The sequence below is a fragment of the Elephantulus edwardii genome, unplaced genomic scaffold (assembly GCF_000299155.1).
Source record: "Elephantulus edwardii isolate Elephantulus edwardi_28Jun2011 unplaced genomic scaffold, EleEdw1.0 scaffold00078, whole genome shotgun sequence".
NCBI lineage: Eukaryota > Metazoa > Chordata > Mammalia > Macroscelidea > Macroscelididae > Elephantulus > Elephantulus edwardii.
In genome coordinates this window covers 14,314,424-14,336,726 of record NW_006399828.1, presented here as the reverse complement: position 1 = coordinate 14,336,726, position 22,303 = coordinate 14,314,424, and the positions used below count along the sequence as shown (strand labels likewise).

General features: G+C 37.2%; 1 protein-coding gene across 1 annotated transcript in view; it reads right to left on the bottom strand.

Annotated features, from left to right (window-relative positions):
- The window catches only part of CDC73 (cell division cycle 73), a 157,789-nt gene that overhangs the window by 120,853 nt on the left and 14,633 nt on the right, over window positions 1–22,303 (bottom strand). The window contains exons 6-9 of the mRNA XM_006889523.1: window positions 21,147–21,235; window positions 14,709–14,925; window positions 6,889–6,987; window positions 298–376 (exon numbers count right to left, since the gene is read on the bottom strand). Of these exons, the coding sequence (XP_006889585.1) occupies window positions 298–376; window positions 6,889–6,987; window positions 14,709–14,925; window positions 21,147–21,235 (484 nt within the window). The remainder of the gene's footprint in view (window positions 1–297; window positions 377–6,888; window positions 6,988–14,708; window positions 14,926–21,146; window positions 21,236–22,303) is intronic.

The window sequence follows — 22,303 nt, the reverse complement described above, 5'->3', positions numbered from 1 at the left end:
GGTGTGTCAGAGGCAGTGCGGTTGGCGCAGGATAGAGTAGGGTTTAGGGCTGGTGTGCATAGGGTCGCTATGAGTCGAAAACGACTCGACGGCACATAGGAACAACAACAACAATACACCTTTAATCAAATCACAATTTTAAAAAATAAAAAATGAAGGATAAAGTGATAAAAATCATGCTGTAAGGAAGTTGGAATTGCAGACTTTAGTTTACCCAATGTTTCTCTTAACCAAATGGTTATACTTCCTCTTAAGTTCAGTACATTATAAATAATAGATAAAAACTGTAGAACTTGCCTTCTTTTCCTTTAAATCTTTCCTGGTCATATCTGTTGTAGGCAGCTGGGATAGGCTGTTTGGTACGCAATGTGGGATCCTGTAAAATAAATTAGGGGTTATTATGTTAGTATTTTTTCACCTTAAGTAACACTTATAATGAAGACCACACTAAAAGGAGTTCTCTTAAAGGTTTTTCTTACTACACCCAATAGAGACAAAGAGCGAGGAAAAGGTTACTTGTTGCTTCATACTTATTTTCAAAGCTTTTTTTTTTGTTCACTGCTAATAAAAAAACTAACTCATTTCTATCAAAAGACAAGGAAATACAGTGCCTAGCACATTTAAACAAAAGGTGAAATATTTAGAAACTAAAACCGGTGTCCTTACAAATTACATCCTATTGACACAAATTTCTTTAAAGCAAAATATTTTTCCCTGTAAGTAGTACTTTGGGATGTGAAGCTGATTTTAGGTAACATAACTTTTTCAACTGTTTTAGTTACAGAGAAGTAGATCTTAAAATATACAACTATTTTTTAACTCAAATTGACAAGAGAAAAATAAGTTCCTTCTAGTGGAAAAGGAAAACTCAGAAGAAATATGAAAATGGTTACATCCTCAAATGTACTCAATGTCACTAAATCGCACATGTAGAATCTGTTGATTTAGTGTGTGTTTTAATGAGCAGAGTCACAACAACAAATATTTAATTTTTAAAAAATAAATTCAACAAATGAAATAAAAAGTCTGCCTCTAATATGAATATAGTAAAATACTTTATTGAACTGAGATTTTTTTAGAAAATTTTCATTAATTTGAAGGAATCTGGTGGCATGACGGATAAAGCACCTATCTACTAACCAAAATGTTGGTAGGTCAAACCTTTTGAACTGTTTAGTCACTAACTGCTTCACAGAAGAAAAGAAGTGGCAGTGTGCTTCCAGATTTACCCTGCTGATAGTCTTCTTAACTCAATGACAGTGAGGTTTAGTTTTATAACTGATGTTTTAACATTAAATACACAATTATTACTAAACCATTGCAAATATACAGAATAAGGCTAACATCTTGTTTGTATATTTAAAGAGCTGTAATTAAATGATGCATAACTGAATTTACAAATTCATCTAAAAACTCAGACTGTAATCAATCATCTTAAAGTAGCATATTTAAACAATTTAACTACTAATGAATAAATTCATTTAATATACTAAGCCTTTATCTAAAATTCATAGTATGAAATACTCCAAAACCACATAATTAAAGAGTAGTTCCAAACCTGAGAAATTTCATTTTTATGAAAGCTGAAATATTCACTTGTGACACTTTACTAGGATATGTATTTTGACAGTTAATAGTCAAGCATTATTAACATTTTCAGTTACTCTATTAATTATGGAAATACAGCTAAATTATTCATAGTCACAGAAAGAAGGATTAAACATTATGAATTTCTAAACATTTTTCACCTACTGCTATTCAGCCAATTCATAAATGTAAAACCCCTGGTGCTTACCATCATAATGATTTTGTTCTACCAGCTCTATTTCTCTATCTACTTTGCTTTATCTCTAGTGGACTGTACACCCAGCTTGCAGGATGTATGAATTTTTTGCATCCTTGCATTTCAAGATCTCAATCTAACAAACAGCACACACTTATAGTCTGAGGAGTTTAAGTAGAGTGTATGCCATGGTGGAGTAGTGGTAGAGAATCATGCTATCAACACAAACGCATGCAGTTCAAATCTACCAACTGCTCTGCAAGAGTCAGCTATGGGTCAATTCTGACTCACCGGTATACAAAAACAACAACAAAGGTCATATATGGAATGTACTATGGTTGGCAGAGCCCTAACCGGTCTATCAAAGAGTAAGGCAGTGAATTTTTGAAAGCATCTTACACTGAGGTACAATGAAGGATTTCACATGATTAGTAAGCAAAAGAAACAGGATATACGTACTGAGATGCCAAAAATTTCATAGATTCTTTCAAACAAAGTCCCATATAGGAAGGTAATAGGTATTCATATTCTTAACAGTGTTCAGTGATTCTTTCATGCACCAGTGCATAAATGCTATAAGTTGAATTTTGTTCCCAAAAAATATGCTTTCTGTATTCTAATCTCTATATGGGTGGTTGTAATCCCCTTTGAGGGAGTTTTGATGGCCAAGTGGTAAAGAGCTGCCCCTATACAATTTACACCCTCTAAAAATCTACTAGAGGATCAGCTCTAAGGTGGTTCCAACAGCATATATCATATATCAGCATATATCAACAACAATCCCATTTGGAAATTAGTTTTCCTTGGTACAAAAACAAAGAATAAGGAAGTCCTATGGCACAAAATATAGCATATCATGTGGCCAATCTAAAGGTCAGTGGATCAAATCCACCAGTTGCTCTACAGGAGAAAAGATGGCCAGTTCTCATTAAAAAGTGCAGCCTTAGAGACAAGATGGAGGGTGCCATGAATGGGAATCAGCATGAAGGCAACGTAAATCTATTCTAAAAGGAGCCTCAGTGGTATACTACTTAAGTGTTGAGTTCCTGAACAAAAAAATCTGCATGTGAACTTAGTAGCCTTTCTGGAGAAGAAGAGAGTTTCCTCCATAAAGATTTACAGTCTCAGAAATCTAATGGAAGTTTGCTATGAGTTAAAGAGTTTATTGAAGAGCAGTATTATTAGGGTGTGTCTTGAGTCAACCTCTTTTGACATCTCAAAGAGGAAATTATGCACGCAAGCAGAGACAGAAAGTTGACAAGAAGGACCCAAGAAACTAAAATTGAAGAAAAACAACAAAAAAAGGCAGAGCCCTGAATTTGAAGTTATAACCTACTGAGCTATAAGAAAATAAAACTATGGTAAAGCGACACACTTGCATATTTCTGTTACAACAACACTAGGTAACTGTGACAGAAAACAACAACCAGCTGTGGTGTGTGCTAAGGACATAAAGAACACAAAATGGATGGCAGAAGATAGTTCTAAGTAACGGCTATGTCAAGGTGACCAGATGTTGAAACAAGAACTGTATTAGAAGTTATTTCATCTATGCTCTGGAGTATATTTTTAAGTATGTGTGTATGTTTGTTCTTGATGTTATCTCATTATTAATCCTAAACACAGAATGTACACTCATTTTTGGTTTTACACGTTACTTGTTACCATGTAAGCACAAGTATGACTTCTTAATTGTCATTACTGAGAGACCACGTATGGTCTAAAGTAAGTGTGTGTGTGTGTACATACAGATGCCAAGGTGACTAAGTTGGTGGACAATGATGGTTAATTTTATATGTCAACATGACAAGACCATCATCTTCCATTTGATGATCTGAAGTGAGCATTCAATTATTTGAAAGGATAGCTCCATACCTCCTAGGATGAATGATCTACATCCAGTCTATAAAAGGATGTGGGAAGACTTGTTCTTGCTCAATTCTGCACTTACTTTAGTTCTTGGGACGTATACCTGCAGAAGTCTTCAGTTTGCCACCTGGCCTACATATCCTGATTTATAATACCCTGCAGCCAAATAATCCAGGAGTGATCTTAAGACTATTGTCTGCAATGGATTTGAACTCTTGGCCCTCAATAATTGCATAAGCCATTTCCTTGAAATTGTATTCATATACTTCATAGCTTTTGCTCTTCATGAAGTGAGAACCCAAATTAAGACAGCATGCAACTTTTGATTTTACTGAAATAAGATTTTGGTCCAGGTATGTCTCCAGGAACTGAATCAACTACATCTGTGCAAAAAACCAAAAAGAAGTTTTATATCACCATTTAGAACAAGGCAGATCTACAAGCAACTCTGCAGGAGAAAGATAAAGGGCAGCTGAGGAACAAATCAAGACTTGCTCACACTTCAAGATGAAGCTGAACAAATTGAAACAAGTCCACAAGAGTTACTATGTAATTCTGAGTCCATCCCACCTGTATTAAGAGATTGTTTCAAGAACAAATATGACACATTGAATACTACTGACCAAATAAACATCAAATGAGTTATTATGGAATGACAATAAGGACACTACACATGAGGCAAATCAAAAGGTTATTTTAACAAAGCAAAGAGAGTGAAAAGATCAAAACAGATGTCAGGAAAGACTCTGAAACTTATGGCACAGAAAAGCAAAAGCAAATGGGGGATGAAACCCATGATATAAACGAAGTGAAGATTTCAAAGAGTAATTAAAAAAATATAAAGTATTACAATAAAATGTGCAAACACCAGAAGCCAGAAATCCTAAAAACTAAAGGAAAAAGACCAGGTTGAAGTTGCAACAGCAGAGCATTTCTACAGATAAAATACTAAACAGAGCTATAAGGACCAAAGGAAGAAGAAAGGCATGCAGAGAGCCACTATATAGTTATAAGACATTAAAACATCTCAGGAAATAGCATATGATAAAGAACCAAAATCCAAACAGCACTAAAGGCAAAGAGCAAATAACAAAGCTCCAGGAGTTGAAAGAAAAGTAATTCTGAGATGTGTCAACAAATGGAGTGGGCTGGAAGTGCTCACTCATTTATACTAAAAAATTTCAAAGTTAACTTGTCTGATCAATTGATTGGGAGAGATCCACTTTGATACCAAAGAAAGGGGATTCAAATATATGTGAAAATTACTGAACAGTTACCAATAATATTCCACATAAATAAAATCTTGCTGAACATACAGCTGCAATAGTGCACTGACAGGACAGCTACCAGAAATTCCACTCTGGTTCTGAAAAGACCATGGAACAAGTTATAACACTGCTTACATCAGATGAGTCCTGGCTAAAAGGACAGAACACAAGATGTTTACCAGTGTTAAATTGATTATGTAAAGTCATCTGACTGTGTGGCTCATTCAGAAAATGAAAACACTACAAAGAACAGAACACTTAATTATGCATCTTAACAACACTTAATCAACACTTAATTGTGCATTTACCAAGAAAAACTTGCTGGAAAAGAACAGAAATTCTGTGTAATTTAAAGAAACTGCTCTGTACATTGAATAATATGGTATCCAGATTAGAGGAAGACTTACAAACAACCTATGATAAACAGATTATAAATTTTGGTTACTGAAAGTGAAGATGAAACATTTAGTGATGTTACATATTATTTGGAGATAACACCTCAACATAAGGGAAAAACCTCACAAATGGACTAATAAGCAACACTATAGAAAATACTGACATTCTCAGTGATTTCATATTACCTGGATTCACAATCAACACCCCACTGAAGCAGCAAGTCAAAAAACCCAAAGATTTATAGAGACAATCTGCTGCAAAAAGATCTCTTTCAAAACAAAAAGTACATCTTGAGAACTAAGGTATAACTGACTTGTTTTCAACTACTTCATATGCACTGAAAACCAGATGATGACTACTAGAAGGTGGTGACAATAATGGCAAAAAAGTATTGAAATGAAAATACGGGGGGAAATTATGCACTGCCAGGAAAATTAACAAATCAGTCTTGGAAAACATACAAACACAATGTTCTTCAGAGGGGAAGATAGCAAAGCTTTATCTTATATGGTCTGGATATATCATCAGTCCGGCAGAAGGACATCATGCTTGGTAAGGCAGGTCAGTGAAAAACAGAGGCGTATACACAACAACACAGACTGACAGTGACAAAACCAATGGAACCAAATATAAAACATAGCAAGATTAAGCAGTGTTTCACTATACATAAGTGGTCACTATGAGTCAATGATCAACTGAAGAGCGCCTAACAAAAGGATGTCTCACGTTAAAAAGTACTGCTAAAGAAGGCAATACTTAATTGTGGCCTTTTAAAATTTTTCAGCAATAGTGAAATACAAAAAGGTATATAAATATTCCAGTGTTAGCTTACAGTTGGGTTTTTTAGCCATTACTTTAGCCTCTCTCTGGTTTGAACTACCTTAACTGCACAGTCCTACATATCAACAGCAGCCATGAGAAGAGGATAAGACAGAGAGTGCTTCCCACACTGGGCAAGAAGACCTGAGGGAGACTGGAGCAAGACTCTGGTGATGGTGATGAAGTCTTTACTATGGCATTGCTGTGGATAAACTGTAGCAAAGTTTAGCTAGAGGAGTCCTGAGATCAAGGCCACAGTTAAGGTTTCACTATTCTTACTGGATAATGGAAGGAAAAGCTGCTTGCTGAAATGAAACCAGAGCCTGGATTAACTGAGGTATTATGGCTTGGGACTGTTGAGCTAAAATCTGCACTTGCACTGGGAGATACTGTCTCCGCCACTCTCCAACTTAATACCCTAGTAAATTCCACTCTCAGTACCACAAGTGTGAGTAAAGTCTGTGAGTCAACAACGAATGTCAAATCAATATGATTGGCAGGAAGAGGTGCAGGAACATGGGAGGCGGGAGTGCCATGTCTGGCCAGCCATGCTGCTATGGGTACTACTGATGTTCCCCTTTATGAAGCTGAGTAGAAGGCAGACTCTGTCACTTTCACATTCTATCTCCTCCTTCCCTATAACAAAATGGGCTAAAAATTTTTAAGATGAGACATCTTCAAGATTTGAACAGCAAAATACAAGTGATACTTTCATTAAAATTTCTTATTATGCCAGTAATTATACATTCTTACCACAGGTGCTGCATTTGGAGCTGGTCGCTGTTCAGGGGCACGTCCTTCTTCTCTGGCTTTCACAGACTGAAGAATGGCAAAAATATTCTTGGAAAAATTCTAAATAAAATTCCAATTAAAGAAAGGAAAATTACTTAGTAAGTAAATTAAGATTATATTTTCTTCTCAATTCTTTCTAGGACAGTGATAGGTGTTGAAATATAAACCAAAAAGAACCAAAAATATCAGTAGTTCAAACTCACAAGTCACTCTATGGAGGATAAAACAATCTGTTCCTATATAAAGACTTACAACTTCAGAAACTAGATATGGTAAGCTACCTTTAAAAACTAAAGAAAAAGGTTTGTATGAGTCAGAAGAGATTCAACAGCAATAGGTTTGGTTTGAGAACATACACATGACTTGTCATGAGCCAATCATTCAAAGGGGAACAGCAAAGTTATTCAAACAACAAAATTATTTTCTAAGGAAAAGCAGCTGATTCAGCTTACAAGTCAAATAATGGCCTAACTGCTGTTTATGGACACAACAATCATTGTATTAGGCAGAGATACTTGATGCAAATTTCTCACGTCATTATGTAAAATATTACAAAGATTTCATAAAAGTAGTAATTTTAGGGACCTCATCAGGACATTCAAGAAATGGCAAAGAACAGAATGGCTACTAGTCAAGTTTGGTGTCACTGGCTTGATACATATTAAACAGTCCAGCACTTTTCCCAACCATTTTTTCTACACTATCAGTACAAATATCAAGAGTACCTTACATAAAATATTAAAGAAAATACTTATCTACAAAATAAAGAAGGGAGCTTTGGCAGCAGACCTGTAGGGAATTGTGCTGCTAACCCAGACGTGGCATCTCTCTGAAATTTAGAATCTTTCTGAGGCTCTCGAGGAAGAAAGATGGGCAATTTCTTCCTGTTCAATTTAGATTGTCTTAAAATCCACTGGAGGGTCGACTATGAGTCAGCTTCCACTCAATGGCAATGAGTTCTGATTTTGAAAGATTTTTGTGTTTTGGGGTTTTTGGGGGTTTGTTTTACATTTTTGTTTTCAAAACATACTGTTTTCAAAGTATATTCAGTAAGAGACACAAACTATAGAAGAATTGGGTAGACTTATAAGTGATGAGTAATATGTTCTTTTACTACTCTAATTTTCAACATTAAACATAAGCTTATTGGTATCATTTTAAAATCATGCTTTTTGAATGCCATAAAAAAAAAAAAGCCAAACTGCTGTATGCTGGGTGCTCATAGTCATCATGGAACAGTACACAATAATTATATCTCCTGCACAGTACTGAATCCATCATTCATTCATGAATCTCAAGAAAAAGTACTAAAAAAAAAAAGCAGGAAGAAACTAAAATCTTAGTGCTTGAATGTTTTTATTTTAAAAAATATGAATACTCATAAAAGCAAACCTCACTACTAAAGAATTCTTTAATTATTAACTTATTTTTTAAAAGCTATAATGGTGTCACAACATTGCTAAAAACTAGTGCTTTATTTAAAAATGATGTTACAAGCCTGCCATCTACAGCTCAAAAAAATTATTCAACTGAGTTCTTTGAAAATTTTATGTTTAATGTGAAATGAAGTAGGATGGAACACTTCTGTTTTCTTCCTTCATCATGAGCTTTAATAATTTTAATGAGCATTGGTATAACAATGTCAGCCAAAATATTGCTTAAGTATTAGCCATATATGGCAGAAAAATTACTAACAGATCATCTTGTATTCAAATACAAACTTAGAATGGTTGTATTCTCATGATCTTAAGTTCATTTGTAATTCTGAATTCCAAAAAACTCTTTAAAAAATTCTTAATCTCTACTTCAAGTTGTTACGTGCTGTCACGTCACCTGAGACCCATAGTGACCCTATGTACAGCAGCCCTGAACCCTTCCCTGTCCTGAGCCAGTCTCACTAATTCCAGCACATCAACCTCCATTGCCCCAGTCACTGTATCAATCCATCTCATCCGGGTTCTTTCTCTCCTGCACTGTCTCTCCATCCTTCCAAGCATGAGGTCTTTCTCCAAGGACCAGTCTCTTATGACCACAAGTCCAAAGTATGTGAGACAGAGCTTCAAAGTCCTAGCCTCCAAGAAGAAACTTGGTTTCACTTTTTCCAAAACAGAGCTCTGTTTTCGTGGCAGTCCATGGTATGTTCAAGACTCTTCTCCAGCACCACAATTCGATGGCATTGATTGTTCTTCTGCCATCCTTAGTCACTGTCCAGCTCTCTGATGCATAGCAAGAAATTACAAAGACAATAGCCTGGATTAGGCACACATTAATCTCTAGACTGACATCGTTGTTTTTCAGCACTCTAGTGAGGGCCCCGACAGCCGATTTTCCCAATGCAATTTGTCTTTTGACTTCCTGACTGCTAGTGTTAAGAGTGCTGATTATGAAACTGAGCAAGCTGTCACTGTTAACAACCTCAATCTCTTCTCCATCTACCATAATGCTTCCACTGGGTCCAGTGGTGAGGAGAAAAAGACATATTCCTTTCTTCCAGAAAATCTTAATAGCACTGTTCTTAGTAAAATATTATATAACATTTAAGGCTTAAAAAATTCACTGTTATCAAGCTGGGGGTTCAGACTCATACTGACCCTCCATAGATAGCTCTAGTGGCCTATGTTGCAATCCCAAAGGCATGTGGTTTAAATCCACCAGCTACTCCATGGAAGAAGTATGAGCAATTTGCTCCCTTATAATTTAACGCTTCTGAAAAAACCACTGTAGTTATGTAAGCTGGTTCGGACACAATGGCACCGAACAACAAAAATCCCTCTATTGGGCTTCAAACTCCAAAAATCATTACCAAGAGGAGAGTGTCCACCTTTCTTTCTTGGAGCAGAAAGTGTATCTGAACTACTGAAGTCTCGGTCTCCTGGTTAGCAGCACAGCATTCCACAGCATCCCACAACCTACACGATATCCTTCCTGTCATTACCAAGGGCTCTTGATCATATGCTACATCCTGAAATATTTCCATATTGACCAATTCTTTTGGTAAAGTGACTGTGTATTCCATCTTCTTTCGAAACTTCCTAGTTCATTCAAGATTCTGCCCATAGCACCTCTTAGTATTACAACCGGAGCCTTGAATCTGTTTTTCAGTTTTCTTGGCTAGAGAAACATTAGGCAAGTTCTTCCCTTTTTATTTTTTCACTTCAGTTCTCTACGCATTCCATTATAATATTCTGCTTTATCTTAAGCTGACCTCTGAAATCGTCTGTTCATCTATTTCACTTCTGCATCTCTCTTTTGGCTTCTCAAATGCTCTCATGCAATTTTCAGATTCTGACATCTATTTTGACCTTTTCTGTCTCCTTTAAGTAACAATGTTTTGCTCTCTTTGTGGATGATATATCCTTGATATCATCCCATAGCTCATATGGTCATTGGTTACTAATATTCAATGGCTCAAATTCTGGAAATGATTTTTAAATTCAAGTGGGATAGACTCAAGATCATATTTTCATCCTGCAGACTTATGTCAATCTTCTTCCACTTTATTTTGAACTTGCACACAATTAGCAGTTTGTTCCACACCCAACATTTAGTCTTGTTTTAACTTCTAATACTGTACTTCCCCAATGATTCTTTCTACAGATGCAGTCAATTGGATTCCTGTGCAGTCCATCAGGTAAGTTTCATGTGTATAACTGCCGTTTTTCTTTTAAAAAGATATCTGCAATGAATAGATAACCAACAAAACTCAATCATTTGTTCTCCTACTATCATGCCTTCATCATTGTATAAATGCTTCTTGACTGTAGGCTTAGTCAATGTTATACTGCAAATTTTGGCAGAGAGCCTCAATATCCTCCTCTTTGACTTTAGCTATTGGTGCACGTATTTTAATAATAATAATAATAATAATAATAATAGTGTTAAGTCTTCCTTGTATAAATATACATAGGATTCTGTCATTTACAGCATTGTACTAGAATGAATTTCAAAATGGTCTTTTTTAACTATTAATGCAACACTATTCTTCCTTAAGTTTTCATTTACAGAATAGTAAATCATATGTCTGACTAATTCAAAGTGGCCAATGACAGTCCATCTCAGCTTGCTAATGCGTACTGTATTAATCTTTCTGCAATCTATTTCATTTCTGACGATGTCCAACTGTCCTATATTCACATTATGTATATTCCACTTTCAAATTACTAGCTGATGTTTGCAACTGTTTTCCTCATTTTGAATTTTTTTCCAACCTGAGGGCTCTACCTCCAGTGCTACTAACTATATGTTGTTGTTGTTGTTGTTATGTGCCATCGAGTCCCTAGCGACTCATAGCGACCCTATGTACAACAGCCCTAAACCCTGCTCTATCCTGTGCCAATCGCATTGCCTCTGACACACCCATCCCTAGTATCCCAGTCACTGCATCAACCCACCTCATAAAGGGTCTTCCCCTCCTGCGCTGTCCCTCTACTCTACCCAGCATGATGTCCCTCTCCAAAGACCTGTCTCTCCTAGCAACATGTCCAAAGTATGTCAGATGAAGCCCCAGAATCTTTGCCTCCAAGGATTATAACTTAATTTTAAAACCCAAAAATTCTGCAACCACAATCAGTCTGCCTAGAGCACAAAGTCTGGTTTTATACCTAATCTTCCACACTTCATTAAATACTATTACTAAATTATTTCTACTGTTCAAATCAATGAAAAAAATTCACATTTGAAACACAGAATTGAGGAAGTAGAGAAAAGGTAAAAAGAGAAAATTATGTAAAATAATGAATGCATTTTCTGGAAATTTCTTAAGATACTGAACCTTCAGCATCTTTCCCTTTCTATCTTTCAAATTTTAAAATACCTACCTTCACAGACCTGCAATATATGATGTTCTTTATTGCATTACTTGTAACAGTGAGGAGAAAAAAGGGAAATAAAGACAGGAAGAAAAAAGAGGAAAAGAAGAAAGAAGGTACACAGGAAGAAATGGAAGAGAAAAAAGTCTCACAATTTTGTAAGGGAGAAATAACTAATAAATAAATTTTGCGACATCAAGAACAAAATGATAAAGACTCAGCTAAGTATTCACTGACTTTATTTCCAGGAGTTCTCTACTTTGGGGCAAAAATCTTATTTATGACTTTATGAGGTAGATTGATTCAGTGACTGGGATAATTGGGATGGGAGTGTCAGAGACAGTGCAATTGGCACAGGACAGAGCGGAGTTTAGGGCTGTTGTACATAGGGTCGCTATGAGTCGCAGGCAACTCGACAGCACGTAACAACAACAACAACATATGCATATAAAGCTTGTCATCAATATTACAAGAATCTACTAATCAGGAAGGCCCACATGCAGCAGCACCCAGACTTATGCCAGGAAGTTAAGCCAGGAGGCCCACGAGGGCAGCAGCACACATATACATGCCAGGAAGCTGGACCACGGGCATACAAGCAACAGCATCCATACACACACCAGCGAGCCAGCCAGGATGCCTGGAGCGGCAACTTCCCCAGGGAGTACCCAGGTGACAGCAGGGAGTGACTACAGCCTAAGCTATCACACTAGGGGTTTGGTCAGAGACCTTGCCCCAAGGCCTTTCCCAGGGGATAAAGGGGGAAAGGAAGATCAACACCAAATTTACATCAGTTTTTGAACTGGGAAAGTGTCTTTGCACGTTGCTGCTCTTAATAGCTTAGATATGTCTACCACCTGCTCTTGCGGGCACACAGCGCTTGTCTGTTGGATACCGTACTAAAGTGGAGCTCTCAGGTTAAGACTAAAGAGGACTGGTCAATCACTTCTGAAATAACAGGTCTTCAAAAGCCCAACAAAAAGTAAAGCACACTTAAGCTATTACATATAGCACTGGAGGTTGAGCTCTTATATTGGGAAACACAGTAATAAAGAAGAATAGCTGCAAACAGCCACTAATAACTAGAAGATGGGATGTACGAAGTATGAACATACATTGATATTGTTAGGAAAAAAAGGAAATCCATAAATACTGACATACAAAACACTGGTGAGTTGAGATGGACTGACATGGACCACACTGTTTCAGACAATTCTATGATCTGCTTTGCCAGAAATGAAAAAGTGAATAAAAATGGGGTTGCAGTCACCATCAAAAAGACCATTTCTAGACCCATTCAGATGTATAATGCTGTGTATAATGAGTGATCGGATACTATCCATTAAATATACAAGGAAGACCAGTTAATATCATTTCAATATATACACAAACAACTAAAATGCCAAAGAGAAGGAAATAGAAGATTTCTACCAACTTTTGCAGTCTGAAATTGACTGAACATGCAACCAAGCTTCATTAATGATAATTGGTGAAGAGAATGCAAAAATTGGCAATAAGGAAGGATAAGTAGTCAAAAATATAGGTTTTATGACAGAATGAGGCTGGAGATAGAATGATGGCATTTTATACAATTAATTATTTATTGCAGATTGTTGTTGCTGTTATGTGCAGTCGAGTCACCTGCAACTCATAGTGACCCTAGGTACAATGGCCCTAAACAATGCTCCATCCCATACCAATCTCATCAAAACTTGTGTTAGGCAGATGAAACAGTGTTGCTTGCTGAAACTAAGGACCTGAATGAAGCATTTGCGCCTGAAGGTTAAAGACTGCAGCCTCCAATATGGATTGAAGCTCAATATCAAGAAAACAAAGATTCATTCTCACTCTCAGGTCAACATGCAGTATAATGATACATGAAGAAAAGACTGAGGTTGTTAAAAATTTCACCTTGCTTAAATCTACAATCAACACTCTTGGCACCAGCAAGCAGGAAATCAAAAGGCTATTTGCCCTACAAAAATTTGCTGGAAAAAACCTATCGAGAGTACTAAAGACCAACAATGCTAGTCTTGAGACTAAAGTGCACCTGATCAGGCTATGGTCTTCTCAACTGCTTGCTATACATCTAAAAGCTAGACAATGAATAACAATGACAGAAGAACAGATGTCTTTGAATTTTAGTGCTGGGGGGAAAAAAAGTACTGAACACACCATGGACTACCAAGAGAACAAAACAGATCTGTACTGGAAAGCGTAAAAATCAGTTTGCTCTTCAAGGTATGGTTTCTGAAGCTCCATTTGACGTACTTTAAGCATACTGTCAGAAGGGACCAGTCCCTGGAAAAGTACATCATGCCTGGGAGAGGTTCAGTGCAGGACAGGAAGACCCTGAATGAGATGAACTGACACAGTGCCTGCGTGCGGCAATGGTATCAGGGGTGTCAGAAACAGTGAGGCTGGGTCAGGATAAGGCGAGATTCAGAGCCACTTTCATGATCACTGGGTCGTAGCCAAGGCAACGGCAATTAGTAATATGGCTAATAGAGCTCAGATGACCTATTGCTAAGAAGCTGTGCTGCAATCCCCAAAGGCAGACTACACTGTCCATGGGAGAAGACAGAGCAACAACCTCCCTTGCGATGTACTACCTCTGAATACCCACTTGAAGGTCAGCTATGAGTGAGTTTGAACTTGGTAATAAAAAATTTAAAGCAAATTTTGATTCAACAGGAAAATTTCTGGACTTTCACGTCACTCTTTCAACTTGCAAGTGATGTGTACATAAAGAGGCCTGCATTTTTAAATCACATTATCCCACCACTTTTTGGTAACCAATAACTATCTGCTTAAGTGGATAATATGATATTTATAAATCTACATTATTACTAACCTTATAAAGGGATAAAGCATCAAACTTCCTCCACACAGCATATATTAACCAATTTTATAACAATTCACAAATAAAATGTACACATGCACTCTAACAAATGAACAAAGTATTTTAATTACCTTTCCTGTGCTTTGTAAGATAGTTGTTCTTGTCCTCCATACTCTCTCTCTGCTGACAATATCTCGGGTCACATCTACTTCAGCATCCACAAAACTCCTCTGTTTAAGGGCAGTTATATCATCATCTAGATCAGTTTTGATGGTAGATCTTTTCTTAGCCATAATTTTGGCTTTGATTGCAGCAATTTTTTCCACTGACATAGCTTCAGACAAAGACCTAAAAGTCATTTCTTTAATTAATTTTCATATGAAGGATCCCTTTAATTAATTCAAAAGTTCTACATTTTAAGTTCCGGGTGTAAACTTTTTATATCTGAATGGCAATAAATTTTCTTATTTGTCAAACTTACATATTTGTTACTTATTTAGTTTTATAAAGTGTTTACTTTGAGACATTACTCTAAAAATAAATTAGTAATTTCTTAGAAAAGTAACAAAAATCTTCACATGATTTTTTTCCTATCTTTCCACATAAAAAGCAGCAGTGGTCCCTTATAAGTAACACAAACACACAAATACACAAATAGGAAGCTCTAGTGGTACAGTTTGTAAAGAGCACTGATGATAACCCAAGGGCAGAGACACTCTAGCTGTTAAAATCCACCAGCAGCTCCACAAAGAAAAGAAAATCTCCTCTCATGACATTTACAGACTCAAAACCCACTGGAACATAATCAGCCCTGGTTCAACAGCAATGAGTGCTTTGAGATATACATATATACACATATATAAACACACGTGTTTGTGTGTTTTGTGAGACTTTTCTTTGCTAAATCACCCCTATAAATAAAAGTTACATAAAACACACAGTCCAAGGGCGCTCTGGTGGCCTAGTGGCAAAAAGCTGTATTGCAATCCCATAGGTGCACAGTTAAATGCACCAGATGCTCTGCTGGAGGAGGGGCAATCTCCTCCTGTACTAGTCGGATCTGATTTGACAGCACATAGCAAAGAGTAATAATTAAAAAAAAAAAACCGACAGTCTACATGAGAAAGGAGGTTAAAAGTAATTCTGTAAAGAACACAAAACCTAGGTTACCCATGAATGTTTCACATTTCAAAACAGTATGTCATGGTTTACACTATACCAACTTTAAGGGTGACCCAACTTTTTAAACAAATGCCATATAAATATATATTCCTTTTAATTTCTAGAAGATGAAATCACTTACTAAGCATTTTTTTTCTCTTAACTCTTAGAGAAAGAGGAAAAGAGGGAAGAATCATATACTTTTAACAATATAAATTTCATAAGATAACCATATGTATACTTAATGTCTTTCTTAATCATGGAAAACAGAGTTCAAAGTACTGAAATACTTTAGTAACTACTGACAAAAAAGTGACTTTAGTCACAAAATTAAACTTAAAATAACAACTTCAAAATTATAAATTTTAATATAAATTTAAACATAAATATAAATAAAATTTGGAAAAAGAAATTGTGTACATTTCATCATAGTGTCTTGTTATATGCCATCCATGTGTTATATGCCATCAAACTTATGGGAAGAACTGTCCAATGTTGTTGTTGTCGTTGTTATGTGCCATCGAGTCGCTTGCGACTCATAGCGACCCTATGTACAACAGCCCTAAACCCTGCTCTATCCTGTGCCAATCGCATTGCCTCTGACACACCCATCCCAATTACCCCAGTCACTGAATCAATCCACCTGATAGAGGGTCTTCCCCTCCTGCGCTGTCCCTCTACTCTACCCAGCATGATGTCCCTCTCTAAAGACCTGTCTCTCCTTACAACATGTCCAAAGTATGTCAGACCAAGCCCCAGAATCCTTGCCTCCAAGGAGTAGCCTGGTTTAATCCTCTCTACAATGAATCTGTTTGTTTTCTTGGCAGTCCATGGTACATTCAATACACTTCTCCAGCACCACAGCTCAACGGTGTTAATTCTCCTTCTATCCTCCCTAGTCATTGTCCAACTCTCTGATGCATAACATGTGATTGCAAAGACCATGGCCTGTATCAGGAAGACCTTAGTCTCCAGAGACACTGTTGCTCTTGAGTACTTTAGAGAGATCCCTAACAGCAGACTTTCCCATCGCAATACGTTTTTTTATTTCCTGGCTGCTGGTGCCAAGAGTGTTGACCATGGAGCTGAGCAAACTGAAGCTAACAATCTCAATCTGCTATCCATCCTGATGCTACCAATTGGTCCAGTGGTGAGAATCTTTGTCTTCTTGACTTTGAACCTCAGTTCATACTGAAGGCTGCAGTCCTTGACCCTCTGCAGTAAGTGCATGAGGTCCTCCTCAGTTTCAGCGAGCAGGGTTGTGTCATCTGCATAACGCAGATTGTTGATAGATCTTTCACCAATCCTCGTGCCGCACTTCTCCTCATAGAGCCCAGCCTCTCGGATAATCTGCTCTGCATACAGGTTGAAAAGGTATGGATAGGACACATCCCTGGCGTACACCCTTCCCAATTTTGAACTATGCAGTGTTGCCCTGCTCTGTTCTGACGACTGCCCCTTGGTCCAAGTATAGGTTTCGCATTAGCACGATTAAATGTTCTGGGATTCCCATTCTTCTCAGAGTCAGCCACAGTTTGTTATGATCCATACAGTCAAATGTCTTTGCATAATCAATAAAACACAGATATACATTCTTCTGGTATTCTCTGCTTTCAGCTAAGATCCATCTGACATCAGGTACAATATCCCTAGTACCATGACCCCTTCTAAACCCAGCCTGGACTTCTGGCAGTTCTCTGATGATGTACTGTTGCAGATAGGATTTCTCAAAACATAATCATCACAGAAGCCGACTGCAAGCGTGTTCTCCAGTAGAGGCACTGCTGAGCACCAACACTGAACTAGTAGCCAAACAAGCACCAACACCACCGTGTCATCAAGTCTTCAAAGTAGTATTCTATACCACATTCTTTTATATATATCAAATGTGGTAATTCTTCAAGCAGAAGCCAAAAACATAAAACAGGAACCATAAAGATGCATTTAAAAGTGAACGGATAAAAATAACACACCATACTAACATCAGCAAGCTCTAGTGGTGTAGGGGGCAAGGAGCTATGCTGCGAACTCAAAGGCAGGTAGTTTAAATCTACCATTTGCTCCACAAAAGAAAGATGGACAATTCCCTCTCATGCAATTTACTGCCTCTGAAAACCCATTGGGTCAGCTTTAAGTAGGGTCCTACTCAATGGAAAACTGTGGCTGAATCTGAAAGGAATGGGAATCCCAGAACACTTAATCGTTCTAATGCGAAACCTATAGTTGGACCAGGAGGCAGTCATCAGAACAGAGCAAGGGAACATTGCGTGGTTCAAAATTGAGAAGGGCGTACGCCAGGGATGCGTTCTGTCTCCATACCTTTTCAACCTGTATGCAGAACAGATTATCCGAGAGGCTGGACTCTATGAGGAGAAATGTGGGGTCGAGATCTATCAACAATCTGCGATATGCAGATGACACAACCCTGCTTGCTGAAAATGAGGAGCTGAAGCGCTTGCTGCTGAGGGTCAGGGACTGCAGCCTTCAATATGAATTGAGGCTCAATGTCAAGAAGACAAAGATTCTCACCAATAGGCCAATCATCAGCATCAGGATGGATGGCGAAGAGATTGAGATTGTTCACAGCTTTAGTTTGCTTGGCTCCACAGTCAACACTCTTGCCACCAGTAGCCAGGAAATTAAAAGGTGTACTGCCATGGGAAAATCTGCTGTTAGGGACCTCTCCAAAGTACTGAAGAGCAATGGTGTCTCTCTGGAGACTAAGGTGCATCTGATACAGGCCATGGTCTTTGCAATCACTGGTTATGCATCAGAGAGTTGGACAATGACCAAGGATGATAGAAGGAGAATTGATGCCTTTGAGCTGTGGTCCTGGAGAAGAGTATTGAGGGTACCATGGACTTCTAGGAAAACAGATTCATCCTGGAAAGGGTTAAACCAGGTGGCTCCTTGGAGGCAAGGATTCGGAGGCTCTGTCTAACATACTTTGGACATGTTGTAAGGAGAGACCGGTCCTTGGAGAAGGACATCATGCTTGGGATAGTGGAGGGACAGCAGGAGGGGAAGGCTCTCTATGAGGTGGAATGATTCAGTAATTGGGATAATCGCAATGGGAGTGTCAGAGACAGTGCGATTGGTACAGGACAGAGCAGAGTTTAGGGTTGTTGTACATAGGGTCGCTATGAGTCACAAACGACTCGATGGCACATAACAACAACAACAACTACTCAATGGCACATGACAATTTCTTGCTGCTGTTGCTTCTGTATGCCACTGAGTTGGAACAAACCCACAGATGACCTTCCAGCAAATTTTCTGGGCAATAAATTATATGGGAGGAGACTGACAATTCTTCTCCCACAGGGCAGATGGTGAATTAAAACCGCATGCCATCAGGATTGCAACACAGCTTCTTGCCACTAGGCCACCAGAGCTCCCAAAAAGAAAGCTGACTGGCTACTAAGACAAACTGGATTATTTTTAGAAGAATATGGGCAGAGATTATATATATAAATAAATAATTCTGATTTTAAAAAAGGAATTTTGGTGGCTTAGTGCGAAAAGAATTGCATTGCAAACCCAAAGATATACAGTGTGAATCCACAGCAAAAATACTGGCAATCTCTTGTGTGACTTATTGCCTCTGAACCCGCTGGAGGGTTGGCTATAGATCAGTTTGACTTTAAAGTGCATAACACCATCCCACTAATAAAAAGGCCAATTCATCTGGTCCATTAGCTGAGAAATAGGTAAACTTTGGTACAAAGCACACAAAAAAGAAATAAACTAGTATTACAACCCAAATAAATCATGGATGACCCTCAAAATTATTATGGTATATAAATCAGGATAGTAAAAACCTGTACCATCGCCTTTATATACTAACTTGTTGCTGTCAAGTTGGAACCAACTCATGGCTGACCCTCCAGTGGGTTTCCGAGAAGTTGTAAATCACACAGAAGGGGACTGCCCATCTTTGCACCTCACACTCACATGTGGAGTTAAATCACTACAGAGGAAATGCCTTTGGGTTAGCAGTGCAACTTTCTATAGACAAGACTACCAGTGTTCCTTTCCATTTCTATAGAACTCTGTTTTTATTGTTAGATGCCGTTGAGCTAACTGTAATTCATGGCACCTCTATGAACAGTGGAGGAATCTTGTCCTTCTCTCATCATCTCTGATAAGTTACAGACTGCCCATTGCAAGGCACTGCATCAATACATCTGTGTATAGAACTGTAGAGAAAGCAACTTCATCAGATCAGATCGCCTTAGGAGGATGACATCGGGTAGATGCAAGTAAGGGATTATAAAAAGTACAGGATATATGTTCATTACCTTGATCATGATGATTCTGTTTGCATAATTCAAATATGTGCTATATATTACATGTGAATTATAACAGACTTTTTAAACTCAAAATAAAATTTCCGTAAGTAGAACACTGTGGCAAGGAAGTATCAGCAAAGTATTATTACACTAAAATTTAACTTAAAATTTAAGTTAGTAAAATTTAAGCAATATCCATTCATTTACGAAATGTCTAGCATGCTTTTCTTCACAACAGAAGAGTTGAACAATCCTAAGAGAGAAAGTAAAAAATACAACATGGAGCCTTACAAAAAAATGTCTGCTAATCTGTCAAAAATCAAGAAGAGACTAAAAGATAAAATAGGTAGTTTGTATTATGATGCAATTCTAGATAAGAAACATCAATATGCTAATCATATCAAGAAAGTCCTTCAAAAAGCACAATCAGCAAAACGACTTCTAATGTCTCTCTCATAAAACATGACCACATTATCATTGTCTGAATTTAGGGCACAGCATATTACAAATGGATGAAACAATGTAAACAAAAATTATAAAACCCACTGCCCTGCAGTGAGCCAATTTCAACTTATAATAAAGTAACAGGGCAGAACAGAACTACTCCATGGTTCCCAAGGCTATATATACTACTGGAATTAGCCTGTCAAATGTTCCTCCTTGTGGAAAGGTTGTTGGATTCAACCCATTAAACTTTCTGGTTTAGCTATGGTGGCTAAGGGGTAAGGAACTTTGCTGCTATCACAAAAGGCTCACAGTTTGAGTCTACCAGCTACCCCATGGGAGAAAGATGGGCAATCTCCACTTATGCTTCTGAAAATCCACTAGACGATCAGTTTTAAGTCAGTTCCAGTTTGATGGTACATAACAATACCATCCTGTGTGTCAGGAAGTGTGAGGATGGCATAGGACAGGACTAGGTTCAGATCTTTTGTTCATAAGATCGGTATGGGTCGTAATCAACTCGATGGCACCTAACAATAATAACAAACCTTTCTTTCAGTAAGCAGCCAGACTCTTAACAAATGTACTAACAGGACATATTAATACTCCTTTTCCATATGCACATAACACATGTCCAAACCCTCTACTTTCTACTAAATAAATTCTTCTTACCTAATCTGTTCTGTTTGTACAATTCCTTCTTTGTGACCCTCCAAACGAGCAGCCAATCTCTCTTTATCAAGACGCACACACTCTTCATCCTAGAAATAACTACTGGTTAGTGTTCAATATTTTTTTAGAGGAAAAATAATTTCAAATATTCTTCAATAAAGTTCAACCTACAAAGTTCTATGGAGAATTGCCATTAAGTAAATTTTTTAATTATTTTTAGTTACACATTATACAAATCTGATCATAATAATGTTAATAACTCACTTAAGACCAAAACTGAAAGTTTACATGACAACTTGTTTGATCCCCTTTTTTCTATGACAAAGTGTTCTTCCCATATAAAATGTATCTGTTTATTCAGAAGGAAATACAGTGAATTCCTTCTATTCAAAAAAAACTTTAAACTCAATTTTACAAAAATCCTCCACCATAGTCTAACATATCATTTTTCATCTGGTTTTTTTTTTCATCTATTGCTACAGATTTTAAATCTCTCGGCACAAGTGAAAATACTAAAAGTTAAACAATGTTAGAGATTTTTAAAAATATATTTCTTAAAACATTAAGGGTTTCCTGCAAAGTGTCAAACTGGTCACATCAAAATTTTATCTAAATTAAATCTTGGTAGCTATTCTTCATAAAAGAATATATACAATATATATTTAAATTTTAGCTAAAATTTTGTATGAAAAGTGTTCTACCTTCTGAGAAACAAATCTTATTAACTTTGATATAGTCCAAAGACCACATTTTACAAATGTGAACTAGGGACCAAAGAGCATTTCGAAGATTAATAAAACATTAAATTGTGTTAAAAACACCAGTGTATTAATAGAGATTTAACATTATGCTGATTGTAAAAACTGCTCTGATACTAATCTATCGCATGAAATAAACTTCAGACAGACATAAGTTGAAATGCATACAATGGCAGTATTTTACTCATGTACTAAAATTTCCCCATCTGTACTAAAGGCATTGACAAACTGTCCAAACTCTTCAGGACACTATTTTAAAGACAAACATAGTCTCGATTTTTTTTTTAAGTCTAGATTTTAATCAGCATTCCTGCCCACAAGTCTCTCTCTCCTACAAAGGGCCTTGTAGGTCATCAAAAGTCTCTCTCTCCTACAAAGGGCCTTGTAGGTCATCAAAAG